This window comes from Petromyzon marinus, chromosome 19 (genome assembly GCF_048934315.1).
Source record: "Petromyzon marinus isolate PM22_M1 ecotype Great Lakes invasive population chromosome 19, UKy_Petmar_22M1.pri1.0, whole genome shotgun sequence".
In the NCBI taxonomy this organism is placed as follows: Eukaryota; Metazoa; Chordata; class Hyperoartia; order Petromyzontiformes; family Petromyzontidae; genus Petromyzon; species Petromyzon marinus.
In genome coordinates, this window is record NC_133685.1 from 9,294,478 (window position 1) to 9,319,621 (window position 25,144).

At 43.1% G+C, this 25,144-nt stretch overlaps 1 protein-coding gene across 4 annotated transcripts in view; it reads right to left on the minus strand.

Moving 5' to 3' along the window:
• Positions 1-25,144, minus strand: part of LOC116943861 (corticotropin-releasing factor receptor 2-like) — a 92,268-nt gene that overhangs the window by 20,840 nt on the left and 46,284 nt on the right. For all 4 annotated transcript variants that reach the window (XM_076068140.1, XM_076068139.1, XM_032957130.2 and 1 more), the window contains exons 3-4: positions 18,916-19,035; positions 555-640 (exon numbers count right to left, since the gene is read on the minus strand). In XM_076068140.1, coding sequence (XP_075924255.1) covers positions 555-640; positions 18,916-19,035 — 206 coding nt within the window. The remainder of the gene's footprint in view (positions 1-554; positions 641-18,915; positions 19,036-25,144) is intronic.

A 25,144-nucleotide genomic window follows, 5' to 3' on the forward strand; every position in this document is an offset into this window, starting at 1 on the left:
CACACAGCATTGCCCACGTTGAGTTTTCAACGATTTTAGTTTTTCATATATCCTTGTTGGAGGGGACTGTCGTGTTGGTTGCACGTGTCCGTGAAAGCAATTTGACAGTCAGCAGGCAACTTCAAAACGAACACTGTTTCAGAAGTACCCCAGCATTGCTTTTACAGAATTGTGCACAGATCCGCTCAGGCTCAAGGCCTCGAGGTTAACTCTCCCCACCATACATTCACTGCACATCACCTTTTTCCATTTTTTCCCCTTTCTCCTCCCCCTCTCGTGCTATTCCTCCCCCCCCCCCACCCCCCACACGTCTCTCTCTTTGCACCCAATTCAATGTGTCAGGCTGGTGGTATACTTTCCATGGGCGACGATGCAAATTAATAATGAATAAGGATCGCATTTCGATATACGCGTGTATCCCAGCCATCCTGCTGTTGTGTACTCGGACCCTGGTTTCCCTCCGTATATGCCATTGTTGTTATTGTTTAATGCAAAAAAAAAACCCCAAAGCATTGTTGGTAAAGTGTGTAATGAGGCACAGAGCACACACTGACCTTGGCGTCGATGATTGGCTTGCACAGGGAGTAGTTGGAGCGTTGTGCCCACGTCCCGTTCGCTAGGCACTCGCGGATTACGCTCTCTGTGCGGAGGGAGAGACGGGACACATCCGACAGGAGCATTGCGTTGTGGGTTCGTGAGCCAGCAAGGACAACGAGTACAAATGTATCCGATTGTTACTCGGTTTCTTCTGGGTTTTTTGGTCGTGTAAAAAAATGTGCCGTAAGCCCTCCTCCACCTAGCACAGACAATTAATACAAGTGTCACGGGAATCAAACGTGGCCAAATATGTTACTGCTTCAGCTGCACCACCGACATCAGTGTTTGTGTTGTTGTTGGAGGGGAATCTCACAACATGTACATAAGTACGACGTTTTACTTGAAATTACATCCAGCATGCTCAGATACAAATGTATTTTTGTCTTGGGGATGGGGGGGGCTCATAATCGCCGTGTCAAAGCATTCAGCTGGCACCACTCAAGCACGATAAAATTGGATTCCGAGGAATACTGAGTTAATGGCCTCAGACTGGTCACCAATAAATGCAGAAAAGTCCATGATATCAAATCACAGTTATGTTCTCTGCAGTTACCAGGTGATAATATTTTACTATTATCGTCTCTTAAAACTATTCTGAAGGATAATAACGCAAATGAAAATGCAAGAATGATGATGTCAGCAGGCGTTTGATTCTCGCGAGAATTTCAAAAAACAATGAAATCCTCGAAGTAATAGAGTATTCAGATTTTGTTGAGGTGGCTGTGTGGCCCCGAGGTCAGAGCGCTGAGCTGGCACTGCTGGGATATCCTGGGTTCAAATCCAGACAACCACCGGTGATAAATCTGCGTCAATGACTGCACACACACAAAAAAAAACACGACTCTCACATTCAATTTGGTCGCTCGCTTAATTTCGCGAATTAATTGTCAAATATCTGTTTGTTTCGATGCAATAGTAACTCCCAGTCACCGAGTGCGGCCAAAAAGAAAGGGCGAAATTGAATTTTGCTGCAACTCACGTTGTCCATACCGCACGGCGAATTTCGTCGCCGGGGCTAAGGCCGTAAAAATCGCTGTGCCGAGAAGCTTTTGTTTAGTTTCATAAACCAAAAAGACAATGTTCACGTAGTTTTTTTTTTCTCATTTGCTCCAGGGCTCGAAAAAGCAGGATTTAAGAGTTGCTGTCTCAGCACGCTTCAGGACATGGCGCATTAACCTGGGAAGCCACCCCACTGCCACCGCAATGTGAGCATTCACAAATGGCATGATTCGACTATGGTGAAAGATATGCTTTTTGGATTAGGTGCAAGTATTTTATGTTTCTTCTCGTAAAATGTTTCATTTTGTCAATGCGGTGTAATGACTTTAGTAATGGGCTGAAACTAATAATAATGCACCGTTTTTTGTTGGTGTTGCACGTTTATGGAGAAATGGTGGTACCGCGGTTCATGTTACATGCTGTGCAAGAACCCGATAACCTGAGTTCGATTTCCAACAGATGATAACATCGTTGGTGAGTGATATCGGAACCAAACCTGATACTTTGATCCCAAATAGCCAGCGTGAAGTATGGTAAAACAGCCCCCATGACTGACACAGCATGGAGAGGAGACCTTCACCCGGTAGTGGAATGACAAAGGGCTGTACATAATAAGTAATACTACTGTTCAGTTATTTACATAGCATGGGCATTCCTGAAAAATAGCATTTCATCTTCGCTGAGAAGCCGCACACAAGCTTGGAGGCAGCCAGGTGGTGAGCGAGTATTAACAATTGCCCAAGCCTTGAAGCCCTCTATATATAGATGTTTTCAGCCAATTAACGTTTTTTTTCTGATCTTTACTTCTTATCCGGTCAAGTGAAATGTTTATCACTGTACAAATTATATTTGCCAGCTCCCGACTGGCCAAAGGGTGCGCCTGAGTCAAGAGTACAAACTCTGCGTCTCTGCAGCACTCTCCACACGAGTGCTCCTGACTTCCCCACAAAAGTGGCATGGATTTTATCGACCCTGGAGAGTGATGATGGGCTTAGGTGACCATCCAAATGGTACTTGCCACAGCACTGCCTGGTTGATTCTACGATTGGGACAAAATGTGTGTTTAGTTTGTTGTCTGTCCCCGCACCTCCGATTAGCACGGTTGGCTACGTACGGTGCGAAAGAAGTTTGACATACATACTGTACATACACATTTGGGATATTCCTGAACAGTCTGTGTTCGGACCCTTCGAACGTAAACACAATCACAACATGTTACTTCACGTATGCTAAGTAATTGTTAGGACACATTTAAAAATAAGTGTGCAATTATTTTGTTAACATCAATGAGTTCGGTACTCTGGCCCAGTGTGTCTTGTGTTGTGACATTTGCCAGTTTTTTTTTATTAAATCATGGAAGTGTTTACCAACGGTATTACAATTTTTTGCTTTGTGCAGCTCAGGCAAAGTTTATTTTATGTCAAATGATTTTGAAATGTATGTACGTCTGCAATTTTAAAGCACAATGTGACGTTGTTAACAGTGGTTGCAGTTATTCGCCCCTGCCATAGGAAAATATAATTTCCTCCCATGTCTCAGAAGCCCAGATACACATGAGTAATATCCAATGCTTGGGTCGAGAATTGGGAATCCTCGTTTTAATCGTTGTGTTTTATACTATGCAGCACATTTGCTGCAATGAATATAATTAATCAGTTCACACATTGTTTACCCTGGAAAGATTCACCAAGTCTCAAGACTGATTTGAAGCTTTCGTGACTGCAGGAATCCATACTCTTTGGTTCTTTCGGTAAAGTCACGTAGGTATAAAATAAAATAAATCACGACGTTTCGAACGCAACACAAGCGTTCGTCTTCAGGTGAAAAATCGCGATAGCAATCGTGACTTTAAGCGAAAGAACCAAAGAGTAAGTCTCAAGACTATTTTTTCATCAGGGTCCTGCCACGTTTTCGGAGGAGGGGGCAATTATGCTGGGTGTAATCCCAATTGAGTAATTTGCAGGTACATTTTCAGCTATCGTTGGGATGTTTGGCCAATACCAATTACATTGTATTTTCAAAGCCATGAGAGGACATTGGAGAACCCGGCAGAAACCCATGGGGAACAGGGAGAGAACACAAATAGGGAATCGAACCGAAGCGCTTGCTGCTGTGGGGCACGAGTGTTACTGCTGCGGCACGCCCTGCCACTCCAAATTAACAACGTGGAATATATTATGGAACAAAGGAATGGTGTCACGGTGCATTATACTGTGGCAAAGCAACACTCCATGAAGATAAGCACAAGCTGTGCGGTCTAATCATGCACGTTTAGAACACAACACACTTTTGAGGCTTCATTATGCAACTGTAAAAATAATACAAAGCATCACACCAACATACCTCGGCTGGCAATACAGACATTAGCAAAAGAACAAATGATAAATTGCCTTCATTTATACTCTTTGGTTTTATTCGGTAAAGTCACGTAGGTAAAAAAAAAACAAATTAAAATTAAATAAACAATTAAAACACGACGTTTCGCAGGCAACACAAGCTTCCGTCTTCAGGTGGAAACAGCCACAGCAAAAATTCGCTGCACCAGGTTTCCACCTGAAGACGGAAGCTTGTGTTGCCTCCGAAACGTCGTGTTTTAATTGTTTATTTTATTTTAATTTGTTTTTACCTACGTGACTTTACTGAATAAAACGAAAGAGTATGAATTCTTGCAGTCACGAAAGCTTCAAATCTAGAATTAATTCCTTCATTTACCCAGAAAAGTCTCATTGAATTGTCAAGACTCTTCTTTAGGATGGTCCTTAATTGAGGATGTTTTAGTCAATTCCGTTATGGATAGTTTAACTTAATGTGAGAAAAAAAATCAGAGAAACAGGATAATATCCACTGTGCATACATTATGACACTATTTTAAGGCCCACTGAGCGATATAGCTCTTTTTCAGAAGCGACCTGACCACAAATAATAATATCACACGACCACGGGGAGGGAGACATGCAAACTCCGAATATACAGCAGGCGTCAGGGTTTGGGATCGACCGCACAACCTCCTGCATACCAGGCGAGGTAGTGAACATCTCCCCACCGTGATGCCCCCCAAAAATCTCTGCATTTAAGCGTGCAACACACAAATCTCCGCACAGATCGATTCAAGAATATATCGCCGTGCTGCTTTCTGGCCACCTCACAGATCAAGGCCACAGCATGTAGCATTCCCAGGCAGTCTCCCATCCGAGTGCTAACCAGGCACAAACCCGCTTAGTATCTGAGATCTGGTGGAATTGGGTCCATTCATGGTGAATTCCAGTAGTCAGTCGTAGGCATATTCGGGGCTGATTTTCCTTTTCAGTAGCGAATGCAGACCCAGAGGCAATGTAGGAAATAGGGTAAGCATTGACACGTGAGGGCGCAATGCGGTGTCTGCATGGCGCCGTGATTGAGCTCTCGACTAGAAAAAACAAGGCTACACGTTCAAATCACAAAACGTAATCTACTCCAAAATTATGTTGTGCTATACCAACCGTGTTGCTTTTCTTTCTACGGAGAGACTGGCCTTTGTCATATGAATTAAGTATTCTGCCACTGGTGGTTTGGGTGTTTTAACGTGAGAAATGTAGTAAAACGGTATTAAAGTGAGCTGAATATTAAGTGCCTGTCACCGATTTGGTGTTCGTTATTGCAACTTGTTGGACATTCTCAATACGTATTCTTGTCCTTCAATACAGTCTTGATTTATAACGTACTTTGCACGAAATGTCAACATTAGCTACGTAAGTAAACAGGTGCTAATCGCACCTCTGATTAGCATGGTTGGCTACGTATGGTGCGAAATAAATTGAACATAGATACGGAGTTGAAAACATACCTAAACACACGCTTATTAAATCCTTGAATTGACTGTGTCAGGTATTGAAAATCAAACTTTTAAAAATGATTGGCCATATCTTGACCGACGATTCAATGTTACATTTTGACAATGGCTGCTTTTCCCATAAATTTATGCCGACTCGCAAGGCTCTTTTTTTACGACCGTTAATCCAGACTGAATAAAATATGTTTTTTTTTCATTTAACAGCCTTTTGTCAATCCACTATACAAAAGCCTCTCTATACCATTTTGGCAAGGGAGGTAGATTGAACATACTTCAACATGCTAGTCAGTGCGTATTGGTGAAGGGGTGCCCAGGACTGATTCAGATATCACTCATGGCTAATATTAACTGTAGCAAGGAATCACACTGAAGCTGCTGGGTTTGTAATGTTTCCCATGACAGAGGAATTATTAAACTAAGTACCCAGAATCTAACATGGCCCTGCCTGGGTTTCTGATTTGTTACAATATCAGATATACCATTGTTTCCATCCATATCCCATTAATTTAAACCCATCTCTTGTAAAGTAAATACTAGATATGTATGTGCTTTCTAAATGACAGTACTAACAAAGTTTATCAGCTGATTACAAAAGAACAGCAAAATAAAGTCTAATATAATCACCATAGATCCAGTTCAAATTTCATGAATATTGTTTACGTTTTGAAGGGCCAAAATGTATAAAGCAGTATCAGAAAAATAAGACTTAAATGGGCACAAATAAGCATAGAGAGATGCTTACTTTGAGACACACAACAAAAGCAGGTTAATCACATTATTCAAACTGTTCGGAACAATAAGTGGCTATATTCGGGATATATTGCTTGAAGGGACGGTGGCTTATGGTCATGAATAGCGATGGAATGGTAGCCAAGGAATGGAATGCATTTGACAGGACACCCGTCAGGGAGAGGAGCCAGTTTGTGTACAGCCGTGAAATGGATTATTACATTGCAGGATCGTGAGAAATGGCGATGGATTTCTGATGATGATGATGGAGGTGATCATTAAAGTTCAGTCGGAATGCAAGTGATGCTGCCAATGTCATGAAAGAGACTCGTACACTCGGGAACATTTCAGCTCTGTGGTGGGTGCAGCTTTTTAGCATTGTGCAAATGTGGCAGAGAAAAAAATGTAAGCTAGTCTTATTAAGGATGTTTTAGAAAAAATGTTGACATCTGCAATGTTTGCTTCGTGGAACTACAAAAGAAAAAGCATCTGTGGTGTCATAACGCGTGTTCCCACTCCACAACTAGAGGCAGGCTTTGCTTAAACTTAAGTTGATTAAACCTCTTTAAAGCTCAATGGTTATTTTGCCTTGGGGGCTTTAGGAGAGCAATGCCAAATCCTTAGCGAGTATTCTTGCACGTGAATATGGGGGACAGATGGATTTCGGGAAAAGAACTCCTGCAAACGAAGAGACAATGCTCAAAAGTCCATATGGAATGATCAGCGAACCTACTTGCCGTACTGCGATCTACTGGAAACCCTCTTAGCGTTGGAAGGTTTGGAATCACACAGCGCAGCCGTAGGTTGGTCTAAACCAGCGGTGCGTATGGAATACATTAAGGGAAGCCTCTGTGTGGAGTTTGTGTGACGGTTCCGCAACAGCTGCATGGTGTGCATTTGCGGCTAAGAGAACATTTTAAAGTATTTTTTTTAGCACAGCTTACAAGGATCGTTATTAATAATGATAGAAGTTGAACGTTTGCTTGTGTAGTTACGTGTCAAACTAAAAATCGCGCAATGTTGGCATCATTAAATGGTTAAATAAATATATATTTCAGCTGTAGTGGAAAAATAGGCCATGCGGGTGCATGTACTAGCAAAATAAAAATAAAGGCCCTTTCACAAAACACAAAGCCATTATATATTTGTCTGGATGCTGGCACGGACAATTTGTTTTGCTTCATGTTTGTTCATGGAACGAAATAGGTCAGAGGGGTTTTTTCATAAACATTACATGCTCTAAAGAAGTTGTACGATGGGAAGGCCAAGGTGAGATTCACCCATGCTTTGACCCATTCCTAAAATTCTCCCGGAATTGGCATTTTAAATTGGGATGAGTCGGTTAAATCGTGAAAATAAATCGAAGTGATTTGCTTCTCCATTGCGCATCAAGGCTTTGAGCCAGTGGTGGAAATTCCACATTCCTATTGGAGGGGCGTTGCATCTCTCAATTTGACAACCACTTTTGAATTCTCCACAGTGGTACTCATTTAATTGACTCGACAAATAACCCCCCACCCTTACCAGGATTTGAACTCACAACCTTCCAATTGTGAGTTGCTCTACTCTACTGCTGAGCCACCTGTTGATTATATAGGTTTGGACGAAGGATCCAAACGCGTAAACGGTCACTGTGAAAATGAACAGTAGCAATGTTAAGTCAGTCGCAGTCGGAGGGGTATAAGTTCAAATCCCGAGTGGATTGACTTAGCCCATCACATCTCTGGGGTAAATAAAATGAGAACTACGTTTTTGGGAAGTCAACAACGTTTATCCGATATACTGTTATTTGCTACAGGAATGTGGAATTTGCATCACTTCCTCAAGGTGCAAATGAATGTCAGCACCATAATTTGAGCAGAAATTACCGACACAATTCAAATACATTATTCAATCATAAACAACACTGCGCCTTGCTCAAATTAATTGTGTTTGGTACTCGACTTCATTGGTGGCCTAGTGCCAATGGAATAGTTCCAAATTCATTTAATAGGAGCCAGCTTCTCCATAAGACAGCTACAGTTGGCTTCCCATAAAGTAGTACCTATTTTATTGCCATAGGAGGAAGGATGCTGGGCTGAGGCGAACCTCTGCCAGAATGTGAACTCTGGTGGGAATTCCAAGTTCCCCTCTGTTTGGCAACTACCGGTCACTTCCCAAGCAGGGATACAGCCTCACCAGGTGGAACTCATCTACCAACCCTAAAGGGATGGTGATGATGAGAGGGTTAAAGTGAACCCTGGCTGGGTGGGATTACAACTAATAACCTCGTAACTGGAAGCTCTTTAGAGGAATCTGTCTGGGCAAAAGGTGGGTTCACAACTTTTTGACTCACGTTAATTGAACGTCCCGTAACTTAGACGACGTGAAATGAGTTACTCACCACCGCAGCACCTCCGGACTAGCACGGTCAGCTACGTAGGGTGCGAAAGAAGTTCTAAATAGGATGAAACCTAACAACACAAGGGTCAGTGTCGTGCGAATCTGTGCTGTGTGACGATTTCTTTATCGTTACACCGAGCAATCACCGCCACCCCCACCCCCACCGCCTTACTGGTAGACTAATCGCTGACTGTTTAACACATAGGTTTTCGCGACCAATATCATCCATAATACAGGTTATTTGGGTTAGATCGCGTAAATATAAAAAATGTGTGGTGAAACCAGCCACCAATTGGCACAGCCAATTAGTAAGGTTTGTCACGTAAACAGAACATGCCAATTTGTTACTAGTACAGCACACCGGTGTGTTGGGAGAGCCATGCCGCAACATTTACAATCTGAGTGCAATGTTTCACCAGTAATTACAACTATCTTCATCAGGCGACAACACTTGTGCACTCTTCTTGCGCGAAGTGGGGAGGGGGATTCATGAATGCATATAAATAACTATGGGTATCCATTGCTGTTTGGGCTATTTATATGGTCATCAATGTACATTATGCATGTGCATTATGCAAGCCCAATGTTCTTGTACCCTCCTATCCATTGTCTCGCTTCCAAGCAGCACTAAGTCTGTAGCTATCTGAACGCCTATTTCTTGTGGAAAGAATACGTCTTGAAAAAAAAAACAAAAGGAAGGAGCAGCAATGGGTTCTCCTTCGTCTCCTGTGATAGCGAATTTACACATGGAAGATTTTTTAAACAAAAGCAATAGCTTAAAGCACACTAAACCCTCTGCTTGGTTTAAACATATGGATGACACATTGGTGTTCTGGCCACACGGCAACGATACACTTAATTAATTGCTAGATCATCTCAACTCGCAAAAAACATCCATCCAGTTCACCATAGAAGTGGAAGCTGACAGAACTCTACCATTTCTGGATATTCTGCTCGGACGCGGTCGGAATGGTAAAATAACACAGAGTGTTTACCGAAATAAAAGCACATTAACGCCTATCTGAATGCAGAGTCACACCATCACCCTGCCCAGAAATCCGCTATCATCAAGACGCTCGTACATTGGGCTAAAAAAAAGTGTCAGATGGTGATCGTCTAAGTAGTTAAATAAAACATTTTAAAGCAGCGCTGCAATTGAACGGTTACAATGATGCACAGATCAACAGGGCATTGGATGCCAAGACCAAATCAAATAACACGAGCATTGAAACTGACCAAGTAATTAAAACGATCAAAATACCGTACATTGCGGGAGTAACTGATAAACTAGCCAGATGTTTGGAAAAACAAAACATCCGAGTCAGATTTGGCACGGTATATAAAATACAGAAATTTATATCTGGTACAAAAGATGTATTACCGAAGCGATCAACAGAAGGTGTGTACATGATTAATTTCACTTGTGGCAAATGCTATGTTGGGCAAACAGAACGAATGATCAGCACAAAACTAAAATAACACCAAAAACAATACTAAATACTCCCAAATACAATTGTCAGCAGTGGCAGAACACACTTGCCAACAAGGACACTCAATTGATTTTGATAATGTTGAAGTTAAGTGCAAAACTAGTTACTACTGGCCAAGACTAATTAGAGAATATATCGAAATTTAGAGAAATAAAAATAATTTTGACCGTTCAGATCACTACAGACTTAGTGCTGCTTGGAATCAAATCAACTAATACATTGTTTAAATGCAATTCTATACAGGTCACTCTACTTCAATATACTTCAATAGGGATTACCGTTGGTATGGCTATTTTAGTACACACAATCGACAAGAAGTGCATGCATAATGTACGTTGATCACCATATAAATATTCTAGATTTAAAGCTTTCGTGACTGCAAGGATCCATACTCTTTGGTTCTATTCGGTAAAGTCACGTAGGTAAAAAATAAAACAACAAAAATCACGACGTTTCGGCCACAACACAAGCAGCCTTCATCAGGTGAAGGGATCAGGCTGTCTCAAGGACAGCGCCGGAGTGAAACACAGCCACGCTCAGACCGCGACCTTTAAGCTGTGTGCGAGGAAACAAGGTGCCTTGACAAAGGAATTAGCATAAAATTAGCATTTGATTGGCCGACTTAGCATGATGAACGGTGTGGAGGTGGTGTACATGTGGGTGCACATGCCGGTTGGCGAGGGGGGGAGGGGGAGTTTACCTATTGATGGTGTGAAAAGGGAATTTTTAAGAGCTGCGAAAGTTTGGGGTACCACTACTTGAAAAATATACTGTACCATTGAAAATTAGTTTAATGTTTGGTTCGATTTAGAACATCTTTCCAATGGTTGCTTAATTTGAAACCATCTTCTCGGTTGAAATTGTGTCTGTGTTTGTAGATCTGAATTGCCTCGTGAACAAATCTCTGATAAAAACCCGTGGGTTTGCAAAGAACCTTGGTATCGGAGAAAATTATATCGTGATCACCCACAGCGTTGTAACAGTGATCAGCTACGGCAGAAGAACCTGATTTCTAAATTCAACCACCTATCAAAGAATAACCCAGTTCCACGTATAACAAAACTAGACGTCAACAAAATCGTCATTAATCAGAGTAGCACCCCGATTTCGGACAATCTGAAAACAGTACTGGCTAGGGGACTGAATTTTGCTGTCACCCCAAAACACATACCAGTAGATGGTATCATCTCTCAGGTCGATGTAGCCCTCAAAGGCGTAGGACACATCCAAGCAGACGTTGCGAGAGCTGAAATAGCCACTATTCTTAAGAATGCTAAGAAACCCATTAGTAACATCAGCAAAAATGAATGCTCTGAACTCGCGAATTTAAAAAACAGCAGTGATATAGTCATCCTCTCAGCCGATAAAGGCAACGCTACTGTAATTATGGATAACGATTCATACAACAACAAAATCCAGAATCTGCTCAACGATGGAAGTTACTCAAAAATTAAAAATGACCCTACCAATAGCCTAGCGATAAAAACCAACAAGATCATCACAAGTTCGACCTCCCTAATCGACCCAACTAAACGTCCCTCCCTAAAACCTTCTGCTGCAAGACCCCCTAGATTCTATGGTCTTCCCAAGATTCATAAAGAAGGCACCCCACTACGACCCATCGTATCCACGATCAACTCCCCTACCTATAGACTAGCCCGTTTTCTGTCAGATACCTTGCTGCCCTTCACTGGCAAGACTGCCTCAGCAGTACTTAACTCAGCCCAATTGGTCTCTATGGTCAAATACGTTGTACTGTCCCCTGACGATATCCTTGTCAGCTTCGATGTGGTCTCTTTGTTCACCAAGGTCCCAGTACCTGATACCATTGAAATAATTGAAAATTTGGTCCAACATGGACTAGACCCCGATACACCTGCACTGGTTAGGCACTGCCTCAACAATACCTACTTTACTTAGAATGGCTCCTTCTACAAACAAAATGAGGGTACCCCCATGGGATCCCCCTTGTCACCAGTGATAGCCAATATTTTCATGGAGAAATTTGAATCAGACGCCATCCAGACATCCACCCTCAGATCTTCCCTGTGGAAGAGATATGTGGATGACACTTTCGTCATTTGGCCACATGGCCTCCCAGCTCTGAACCTTTTCCTACACCACATCAATTCCAGACATCCCGCTATCAAATTCACCATGGAAGTGGAGAAAGATGGCAAGCTACCATTCTTAGATGTTCTGTTTGAGAGGAGACCTGATGGCTCATTGGGGCATTCTGTATACAGGAAACCCACCCACACAGATTCCTACTTGAAACCTGATTCCGACCACCACCCAGCCCAAAATAATTATTTCATCAAAACTTTATACCATAGGGCTCATTGCATTTCGGACCAACACCACCTGACCAGTGAACTAAAACATGTACACCTGGCCCTCAAAAGGAATGGATACTCTGACCGTACCATCCACCAAGCTGTTTCTCCCTCCATACAGAAACAACCACTTGATACTCCGGTCAAAACCATCACACTACCATATATAGCAGGCGTTACTAAAAAGATTTCCAAAATTCTAAACAAACACAAGATCCAGGTCCGGTTCAATACAGTACACAAAATTCGTGATCTGATCCCATCCGTGAAGGATGTTATTCCTGACTTACAGTACCCCGGGGTTTACAAATTGAGTTGTACCTGCGGTGATTGCTATATCGGGGAGACAAAGCGACATGTCTCTGACCGAATTCGCGAGCACAAATCAGATTTGAAACATGGCAGAACGAATTCTTCTGCCGTAGCTGATCACTGTTACAACGCTGTGGGTGATCACGATATAATTTTCTTCGATACCAAGGTTCTTTGCAAACCCACGGGTTTTTATCAGAGATTTGTTCACGAGGCAATTCAGATCTACAAACACAGACACAATTTCAACTGAGAAGATGGTTTAAAATTAAGCAACCATTGGAAAGATGTTCTAAATCGAACCAAACATTAAACTAATTTTCAATGGTACAGTATATTTTTCAAGTAGTGGTACCCCAAACTTTCGCAGCTCTTAAAAATTCCCTTTTCACACCATCAATAGGTAAACTCCCCCTCCCCCCCCCGCGCCAACTGGCATGTGCACCCACATGTACACCACCTCCACACCGTTCATCATGCTAAGTCGGCCAATCAAATGCTAATTTTTATGCTAATTCCTTTGTCAAGGCACCTTGTTTCCTCGCACACAGCTTAAAGGTCGCGGTCTGAGCATGGCTGTGTTTCACTCCGGCGCTGTCCTCGAGACAGCCTGGTCCCTTCACGTGATGACGGCCGCTTGTGTTGTGACCGAAACGTCGTGATTTTTGTTGTTTTATTTTTTACCTACGTGACATTACCGAACAGAGGCAAAGAGTACCATATAAATAGCCCAAACGGCAATGGATACCCATCGTCATTAATATGCATGCATTAATCCTCCCCCCACTTCGCACAAGAAGAGTACACAAGTGTTGTCACCACATCTACGCCTCTATTTAAGGCACGAAACAGGAGAACTTCTCCACGAATCTGGCTGTCGCCTGATGAAGCGAGTTGTAATTACTAGTGAAACGTCGTACTCAAATTGTAAATGGTGTGGCTTGGCTCTCCAACACGCCGGTGTGCTGTACTAGTAACAAATTGGCACGTTCTGCTTAGATGACAAACCTTTACTAATTGGCTGTTTCGGGTGTTGGCGGGTTTAATGGTACATTTATATATTTACACGATCTGACCCAAAAATAACAGTATTATGGATAATCGCTGACTGCAGCCTAGGCGCTGAGTCACATCGTGCCCACATGGGCAGCTGCTACCTGGGATGCCCTTTCAAATATGTTGCGATCACGTGTAAAGTACTCCGAGGCGCCCCGGCATAAAGGAGGGTGGCTGTCTCCAAAATAAATAATTTCCGTAGGTATTATTATTGTTATTACCATCATCACACGAATGCTTTGCTCTGTCCCTGATTGGCTGCCAGATCATGTAACATTCACTTAATACGTTCTAAAGTTCAACAAAGCAAGTCTATTTTACGCCTGTGTGACCTTGAAAAAGTTAACTTTAATGAGCAATTACGTTGAATTGCAAGATGTGCGTGCCCTGGCATGAACCTGCCCATAAACTTCCCCCAAGGTTCCATCCACCAGGCATTTAACTGAAAATGACTCGTAAAAGGCTGAAAGTGCAACAGAAACCCCAACAACATTCCCGTTTGTCCTTCGTGGGAGACTAATGTAATGTTACACACAATTACAGAATGCACTTGCGCAACTTGCACTACTAGTCTCTGAACCAACTGCCAAAGAGCATTTAGAATAATTTCAGTTGGTTTCTAAACTTGGTAAAATTGTTGCCACCAGTGTTGCTTGAAGGCACCGTCCCTGCATGTGATTGCGTGGGAACGTAATGACTTTAATCGCTGGGACATTATGGATTGCTATAAAAAAAAGACCACGGAAATGCGCTCGATCTGCAGTGGGCAAATCGTGCTGGCAGCTGCATACAGCACGTTCGATTGTTTATTTGTTAATTATGCTTTTACACTTTCTCTGGGAGCATAACAAGCCCGGTGGTGCTGAGGCACATTGCCAAGTTCACAATTAGAAGGGTCATGAATTAAAATCAAGGTAGTGGATCAGATGCGGCTCAATCATCTTCTGGTTCCAATGAGCAAATGGTGGCAATCGTCTCCACTGACAGCCCTGAGCCGGTTTAACACAAAGTAGGCGTTCGCGACCAATATTATCCATAAGAGATTTTTGGGTTAGATCGCCTAAATATAAATGCGTCGTTAAGCTCGCCACCACCCGACAAAGCCAATTAGTAAGGTTTGTCACGTAAACAAAACGTGGCAAATCGCTATGAGTACAGCACACCGGTGTGTTGGAGAGTAAGCCCACAACATTTATAATTCGAGTTGTGTCGGGTTGTGGCAGGTATAACGACACATTTATCTGATCAACCCAAAAACCTCTCTTATGAGCCCCAAGCCAATTGGTGGCAATGACCCATTCCTTTGGCGGGGTGCGGTCTCTCCATATGATTACCACTGTTAACGTCCCACAGTGTGGCACTCAATGTGACCAAAATAAAATAGTCGGCATCTCCGACCAGTACCACCTATCCAGTGAACTGGAGCACGTACGCCAAGCCCTCAAGATGACTGGATATTCGGACCGTACAATCCGCAAAGCTGTATCCTCAACCATGGGTAGAGAACCATCTGAGGACCCATGCAAATAATTTCTCACAATTGCTGGGAAACCACAGACAAGGTGAAAGGCAGCCAGGAAGTGAACTGGCACCAACAATTGCCCAAGCTCTGCAGTTCTCTATACGTGAATATCTTTTTTTATCAGCTAATTAATGAGTGATTTTGCATGTGGGAGGAAACCAGGGCACCCGGAGAAGAGCCACGCATGTCAAGGTTTGCCCAGAGAAAACCTATACAGATGATGTAACAGGTGGGGGTCCACGTTTCCTCCACGGTATCCTCCTGACAAGGTAGGGTATGGGCACCTTGACGCCGATGGGAAGGGAGTTTCACGACATCTGTGTGCACCACCAACCCTCGCCTAGGCAGTGCTGAATTACAGGCATGTGCCATCCCTGTCCTGGTTCATGAAACTAAATTGTATTATGAGCTGACCTCAAAATAAAGGCACTTCGAATGATTCAGAAACATAGAGGTTTTCACAGCGAATCAGACATTGCTCTGCAGTTTCAAATTTGTGATGTGAATGGGCTCCTAATCCTCATTCCCATGACAGGTGCTTTTCTATTATAATTTATTTTTCCATTGTCACTTCCCATTAGGTCTTTCTGTTCTGTTTGTGATTCTCGTGCCATTTGTCTTTCCATGTCGCAGTGTATATTTGGACTCAAAAATCACATTCTCTTAAACATTTGCATTGCACTTGTTACATTTCTATTTAAAGTGTCATACTTGCTTACGCTGCGTGTGTTTGGGTACTTGTGTGTGTGTGCTCGTGTATGCCGTGCCGGCTATCATAGATGGTCGCTAACAGCACTTGACCCAACAGTCTGTTAATGCTTATACAGGGGGTCTTTGCGATGTACGGTAGCGCAGTGGAGAATGCAGTGTGCTGCGAACCTGGCGACTCGGGATCGATTTCCGCTCACGACCAATGACGCCGACGAATATCTGAACTGGTCCTGGGCCTCCTCTAGGTCGACTCAGCCTTAAATGAGTATCTGTTGTGGTGTGTAAAAACATCGCCACTTTGGAGACAAAGGCAGTCGAACGTGGTGTTGACCACACACCCCCTCGTTCCTCGTGCCGGCCTTCATAGGTGCTACTCGCTAAGAGCAGTTGTGCTACGGTGTAGAGATGTTAACTACTTCGCCTGTCACACAGGACGTTGAATTCTTCGATCCTGACTCTGACGCCTGCTGTATATTTGGAGTTGTTCTCTCTCCCTGCGAGTTGCGTGGATTTTCCTCTGGGTCTTCCGGTTTTTCCCTCCACATTTAGGATCGATGTGCGCTTCGATTATTTGGCTGCTATAAATGTTCACGTGATAAGCCACTTCGTTGAGCTGTCATTTGTGGCCAGGTCGCTTCTGAAAAAGAGCTATTGTATATAGCTCAGTGGGCCTTACCTGCTAGAATAGAAATGGTTTAGTTCATCGTTTTAAATGTCGTATAGATGATATTTTTTACCTGTCTTTGTGTTTAATTTATGTTCTAGTATAGTCACTAGAACTGGGCAATTCTCATTATTGCTAACTTTGAATCGCGATTGCATAATTTGAATCGAATATGATTTCCTGTAGGATTGTGGGATTGGAACATTCTTTAAAGATGGGATGTCCGTTTTTAAGGCAATTGCCACAATTCTGGCCTGCTGGAATCAACCCTCGATAGCAGCCTGCCCCGCCTATGACACAAGTACCTGGAACATGCACTCAATATCATCAGCTCTGGGAAGATAAGCTGTGTTGAGCCTAGATAATGTTTAGATGGGTGACCAACATATGCAAAACTACAAACTAAACTATTCTTATTATTTGAGCAGGTAAGGCCCACTGAGCTATATAGCTCTTTTTTAGAAGCGACCTGGCCACAAATGAAAGCTCAACGGAGTGGCTTATCGCGTGGACATTTATAGCAGCTAAATACTTTAAACGAATGTTTCTAAATGTGGTGGGAAAACCCGGAGGATCCGGATCAATATCCACGTGACCACGGGGAGAACATGCAAACTCCAAATCGGTGTCGGGATTGAACTCATGACCTAATGTGTACTAGGCGAGGCAATTAACATCTCGTCACCGACCGCGGCACCCCTATTACAACCTGTTACACGTGTCATAGGTTGTGTGGCCGACATTATGAACAATCATTAAAACACATACTGTTGCACTGTACTTCGATTCCCCCACGTCTATGCTCTTCACCTTCACCAACCTGCACTGGCCTTGTGTGGTGAAGTATAATGAAAAAACCCTGCTACTAATATGAAGTTGAGAGACCTTTGTCTAGAAGTGGATTAAGAATTATTATTAAGGGATGCAAATTTATTAAGAGAGAAAAAAGTATATTTGCTTTGTGACATTTATTTAAAACATGTCTACGTTTTTAATATAAAATATAATATATTGCTTGCTTGCTGTTTTTTAAATTAGTTTTGTATATATTAACATTTTGTACCATTGCCCGAGTATATCACTCTGTATTTTCTATACGTTTCCGTTTTCTAAAGAGACACAAGCTCACAGAGAGCTCGTGGGTGCCTGAAAATGTTGTTTGCCTTCCTTACCAACTAACCACGCTCACCATCAACCTTACCCGGACTCATGCCTGGCAAAGTGCACTTTACCTAGGTCAGTTACGCTCGGTCCTCAAGGGGAAAAAGGTAGGAAAAAAATATAATATATTAGTATAGGAAGAACTACGCTGATTACTTCATAATATTAATTCTACCCTTAATGGTAGAGTGATAGCTGAGTCTTCATTTCTCCGTGAACGCGGCTTGCGGAGACGATTAAACAGAATCGTGAAGTTTTCCTTCTTGGTTTTTTATCCCAATTATATTCCAATTGTGCAATCGGCGGCCTGCCACGAGATGAAGAAATGTCCCATCGGAATGCTCACAGCCAGCTGTGCATCACCTGGCCATTGGGGACTCTGTAAAGGCATTGGACTCGGTGGAAAATTGATGCATCCATTCAAGTTCTCACAAACCGAGGCCTGGATATATATAAAAAAAACATTTATGAAATAAAAACGATAAAACAATGGGACAGCTCCACTGATATGGCATGAAGGAAGTCACAAAATAGATATTAGCAGGGGAGTCAGGCCAGGTCATAGCATTTCTCCAAGGTTATTCAGAGCGACGGCAGAATGTGCTCATAGAAAATTTAACAAATAATTTGGAAAATTCTGTGTTGAAATTGGTGCACGAGCACAATTAAACAAAATATTTGGTGTACTTTCAAAAAGATAAATTTTCTGAAATGTCACAGATTATGCATATATTTTTTTTTAAATGTGAAACTCACAGAGTGTTATTGATGGGTGTTTGTTGAGTTTTTTTGTTCACTGAAATTCGATTGTCAAAGAAAAGTAGAAATCTAAATGGAGAAAACATGAATAATAATATCAGATTTATTGACAACATAGCGGTTAAAATACGCAATGGGAGTGAACGAGACTAAACGATAACTACATGATAACAAACAAAAAATCCAACAAAGAAGAGCTGACCTCAAGATAAATGTGAGAAAAACTAAAAAAAAAATATAAGCAGAATAAGTTTGCAACAGAATCAGAGAGAAGAAACCCCTTGCAGGTGATGAAACAGAAACTTCTTCTGACCGAGATAATGTCGTGAACAGGAGAAGCGGGATGGGGGTGCCGTGCTGCCACTTACTGGAGGAGTCGTAGCGCACGCCGTTGAAGCGCTCGGGACAAGGAGTTGCCACAGTGCGACCGGCCTCGCTCTCTGGCCAGCACGTGCCGATCTCGTCGCGCGTCGCGTTGCACAATGGGCCTGTATGTACGCGCCCGCGCACACACACACACACAAAGACAAAGGTCCCCCGTGTAGCCTTAACAGACGGTTGTGGGCGAGTGCTGTTAGCGAGCACCCTATGGTAAGCCAGTAAGCCATGTTAGTACAGCGCCACGCCCGGCCGCCCTTGTCTCCCCAGGGGTGATGTTTTTTTAACGCCGCATCATGTATGCATTTGACGCCGAGTCGACCTTTGGGAGGCCCATGACCGGGTCAGATAATCGTCCATGGTATTTACCATGAGCGTTGATCGAACTCGGGTGGCCGGGTTTGTAGCGCAGCGCGCTGACCGCTACACTACCGCTTCCCCAATGCACGGACACACACACACACAAACAGGCAAGAGAATGCAACTTTCGACAAACGCACGTGCTTTTATCTCCCCAACGCTAATGTTTACACACCATACCAGGAACTTTATTTAAAGCTTGTGCTAACCTAGGGGAGGATAGGGACTGGTTCTGAAATCGCTCGTCACTGACCGTTCGCCGTGGGTGGGAACAAAACTCGTCGGGTTAATAGCAATAGTGCGCTAACGGTTGGGTCAACGTCTACCCCGTAGATTATATATGATATTTAAAAAGAATATAAGGACTATAATGCATGATATCCAAATACCTCAATCAGGCAATGACGACTAAAGAATTGTTCTATTCAAAAATGGTAGTAACACTGATGAGAAGAACTACATACCCATGAGCATCGTGTCGCACGTCTATCAATTATTCGCGAGGATCATCGAGAACAGTTATGAAAATGTTAGATGGACCAATCAAGTGAGTAGGCAGGATTTAGGGAAGGTTTATCTCTTTCGACCACACGGATCACTCGAATTCTAGAATAGATTAGTGGAGTTCCAATAGCCTTTGTAGACGGTGCAAATACCTAAATAATAATCATGAATATTTAGATGTAATTAAAACCCTTTAGAAACCTTGAACAAATGCACTGACACCATTTTAAGAGAGTAGGAAAATATTGGTAAAAATCGGTAAGCCACCTTGTACATTGCATCGCTCATCACGGGAGGATTTCATCCGGAAGTGGATCAACCACGGCTGATGATGAATGTTTAACAAGTACTACCTGCAATAAAGTTGAGCGCAATTGTAACAGCGTCTACAAGGCAGTTCGTGGAACACCCCGTATATGACATTAAAGTGCATGGGCTGTAGTCCCACATCCATAAAAAGGGTCATTATTGCATGGCAACTAGATTATTCTATACACAGCAGAATGGATGATTTGTAGTTTTCACTCGGTGCATGACTACTAAATTAATGCTCCCTGTTGGGGATTGATTACCTGAAGGGCAACATTGAATGTAGTGTGTGTACAGCACTGGTGATTGGGCTGAGACAGGGCTATCAATCGCTCATATATTTGTTTAAGTGGTACACAGGGGATAATATTCCGCAATAGGCAATTACATTGTCCTGCAAAATTCGCATGCTTTAGACCAGATTCTTCGCCTTGATGGAAACAACAAAGTTGCAACTGATGGTACACAATCCACACTACCCCCATCCGTCATCATATATGAAGTTGGATTATTCTAGCTCTGAAAATGTTGCATTTTGATTTGGATAAGCATTTGTAACTGAGCATTTAGATAAACATTTTTTTTAAAGGTACTGTATCTAAAACATGTGCCATGTAGTCTGAATAAAAGCCGAATCAAGTGACCTCACAAGAAGTTATGCGATATCTTCTGGGGCCCATTCTCTGAGCCACAGTTCTACACTGCTCACTGAAAGAGATTCTTCCTTCGGCCTGGTGGCTCAGTAGTACAGCGAGCGGATCACAGTCGGAAGGCTGCAAGTTCAGATTCTGGTTGTGGGTTGACTCAGCCCGTCATCCCTGTGGGGGTCAATACAATAATGACCACTTCGTGGGGAAGCCAGTAGTGGTTGTCCAATGAAAAGGCTCGCCCCTGCCCACAGGAATGAGACATTTCCACCACTGCTTCTCCAGGGCTGTGAACAGGCGACGAGCACCGCCTTGATGCCCATTTGAGCAGCGATATCACGGACTTTTGTCATTTGTACGCGACTTAAACGCAGTCAGAACATAATCGGAGTATATAAAACAAAACAAAAAAGACATTCGACACTCGTTTTAACTCGGTGTTATCCCAGTGGGAGCAAGGGAGTTGAAAGCACCTGAAGAACTACACCTGTCAGGAGCGTATCCCTATCCCCCCCCCCCCTTGTTAAACTAGAAATGATAGCTCCCAAGCGATCCTTGTCACCGCAGTTAATGTCAAGATAAAAGCGCGTCTGGTTCGCACGTTGTGTGCCGATATTTCACGCAGATGTGTTCATCGGCGTCTCTGGATCCCAAGTGTGGAATCTTCCAGTACGACCCAGATGTGGCTCTCGAAACAGGTGTATGCATCATTATTGCTCTATGTTCTTGTATGAGCACACAGTATTAATTAAGCCCCAAGCGATGACGAATTAAAACTAGGTTGCGGTTGTGACGTGTGTCACCAGTCCCGTGCTATGCAGGTGGGGTTAGTGGATCGCATAGAGATTCATGCGTGCATGGAACCCAAAACAGATGTTGACCATACTGTACCATTCACTTGTTTTTAGGCTAAGTTGACCTCGAGGAGGTCTAGGCCACGTTAATATAATAATGCCGTTATGATTGTATACATATATACAAGCCCCTATTGAGGGGTTCCCCAGAGGTCCCTCCCTTTGTTGTACTTTCCCGCACCTCCCATTCGCACGGGTGGCTACGTACGGTGCGAAATAAGTTCAACATACATAGGCGCAGGCCCATCCGGCAGCAGTGTGGTGAGCAAGCAGTTTGCAGTGCTGCACCTTTATCATGTTTTTATTTATTCAGTGGGTATACGCGCAAATGTAACGTTACATATGTACACTCTCCACCCAGTCTTATTTTACACGCATGAGCACATGTGTCCTACTGAGTTGAACAGTGGAGGATCGCTCGGTTCACTACCAGAAGGCCCTCATCAGTAGCGGCGGCGGTGGGGGGGGCGGGATCCGTCGTCATCAGATAGTAAATATTGTGGCTTTACTCTCCAACACACCGGTGTGCTGTACTCGTAACGAATTGGCACGTTCTGTTTACGTGACAAAGCTTATTAATTGGCTGTGTCGGGTGGTGGCGGGTTTAATGACACATATATTTACGCGATCTAACCTAAAAAAACCTCTATGTTGGCGGGGGGGGGGGGCTTGACTCAGCTCATCATCCTTCTGAGGGCCAATAAAATAAGCACACAGCTTTGTGGTGAGTCAACAGCGGTGGTCTTGCAGAGGGACTGACTTCCAGCACATTAAATGCGGAATTCCCATCAGCGGCTCCAGGCCCAGCAGTGTAGATGACTACTGTGCAGCGCTCCTTTGAGGATGGAGCCACGCGTATCCATATTCACTAAGCCTACTCCCCCTCAACCCCCCCCTCCCCCAAATATGGATCATTGTATTGCCTACGAAAACCTACGTTTAATGTGACACATGGACTTGAACATCACAGCTTAACATGCCTAATCTCTGATATTGAGTGTCGGATCTCATCTGTACGAAGACATGGGTGAGCGTCCCATCACTCCGTGTGCATCCACTCCGAGTACTAATGGCATCTCCTTGCGAGCGGGCAATGGTGTCCAAGGGCAGCTCGCGACCAGGTCGCCTCCCCAGAGATTTATTGACAGGATGAAAGGTCAAGGACGTGCCGCTATCCCCCCCCCTCCCCACACCTCACGCACCCTGCATCCGTTCGCGCTCGTGATATCTTTCAAAGTCTTTGATGAAAACCGATAGGAGATTCGAGCGGCATGATTTAAGCAGCGATTGCCTTCTAAGGTGCGAATGTCAAAGGCCAACATTGCAATGTTCCCCATGACTGTCCTTGAAAGATGAATTACCTGGGTCATATTATACATGAACTATACTTTTCAGGTTTTTAAGCATAGAATGTTACAGTATATTCGCTCTAGAGTGAGTTTTTGTTTGTTGCAAAAGCACAATGTTTAATGTAAATACAATATAAAATACGATCTTTTATTGACATCAATTTCGTAATAAAATACCAGATAGAAAATATCACGTAGTTATTATTAGTGACAAGCATGTTAACTGTAAACAGTGTGCCTGCATAGTGATATGTGTTTATTTTGCAAGCAATACGTATGTTATATTCTCATAAAAACACGTTTACATATTTCCCAGATTAAACATGTGCCTATTTAAGTATTATTAATGATTTTGCCAATATGTTACTTACAATGTAAGATTATACTGTATTGTGTCTCTCAAAATGTAGGTCTCAGCTGGGAGAGGAGGCTTCCATTTATCCATATAGTCTGCGAAAATGCCTTTATCAAGTATCTATTAAGGCCAGCACCATCCGTACATCATGAGGCCAGATAGAAACACCAATTGCTTGGCAGCTTTGTCTCTAAGGAGCTAAGGTTAACACACTGCACGCATATTTTCTGCGAAGCAGATCCATAAGAAGCCCAAGACCGATTCATAAACCAACCGCCCACTGACTTTTATCTGGAATCACACCAAATTCCCTAACACATCATTGGGCCAAAACGCTAACATTCCACGCACACATTCACATACATATTAACATACACATCCCATTAAGAAGACTTTTGTAACTTTTTTTTATTGCACTCCAAATGCAATATGGTTTATTGATTAATGAAGGGCACATGCATGAAGATTCATGATATCATTTGCAAAACATATACAAATTCATATTTTTGGTTCTTTCGGTAAAGTCACGTAGAAGGGAAACAATAAAATACAATTCTCACGACGTTTCTTCACCTGAGGACGGCCGCTTGCGTTGTGGCCGAAACGTCGTGAGAATTTTATTATGTTGTATTTTTATTATTTTGTTATTTCCCTTCTACGTGGTGACTTTACCGAAAGAACCAAGAATATGAATCCCTGCAGTCACGAAAGCTTTAAATCGAAATTCATGCACAAATTTCTGCTGAAACCTAGGGCCATTTGAAATATGATCTAATAGAGAGACTGCTGGACCCAAAGAGTGACCAGCGTAGAGGTAGGGAAAAGGTTGCACACAGAAGAAGAAGACGAAGAAGATGATGATGCAGGCAGTGGTGAGAAGGAAGCTGGCACTATTTGGCCACATATGTAGGATGGACAACAGGAAAATCAAAAAATTTACTGTTCGGAAAAATGGAAGGGACCGGAAGGAGAGATGATGCAGGCAGTGGTGGCACTATTTGGCCACATATGTAGGATGGACAACAACAGGAAAATCAAAAAGTGTACTGTTCGGAAAAATGGAAGGGACCGGAAGGAGAGGAAGACCTCACAGAGGATGGCTTGATGACGACGACGACGACAGAAAGAGATTGGTGCCAGGAAGATGTCGCCACTACTTGAGCACATTGGCACAACACAGAGGAAAGTTGAAACAAATGACGTCATGTGCAGTGGACACCTACGGCCCATCTGCCCAAGGATCGTGATGACGATAATGAGACTGCTGCCAGGGTCAATGAAGCATCAATCAAAATAACGTGGAATTTCCACCAACGGCTTAGGGCAGCCGGCCGACGGAGATGACTGTTGCCGCAATTTTCCCATCGTCCCATATCTAGCGACCTGCCCTGCCCTTCCCCTCCCCCCTGATCCACGTGCTCCGCATTCTGTCTCTCAACGTAATTCTAAGCACACCCCCTCCGCAAGAGTCTTTGAAAACTTTACATATTTTGCACGTCTTTTCATTTCCTTTGTTGGATGTCCCTGTTTCCGATCCGTACGTCATGGCATGTTATACGTAATCGTATACCGTATATATATGTCCTATGACGGAATCCATGCATGTGCATAATTTTCTCCCTTGTTTACTATGCCCCGTTCAACTAATTATCATTGCGCTTCAATGCAAAACACAAGACGGACCGTTTTGCCACCGCGTGCGCAAAACGAGCTGTACATTCAGCGTAATTAAATAAACGAGCAGAATATATGTGTGTATGTGTGTATGCGGTGGCTCTAAACGTTATGGCTCATGCAAACAGATGGGGGATATGCTCGAAAATCACACAGATACCATACCA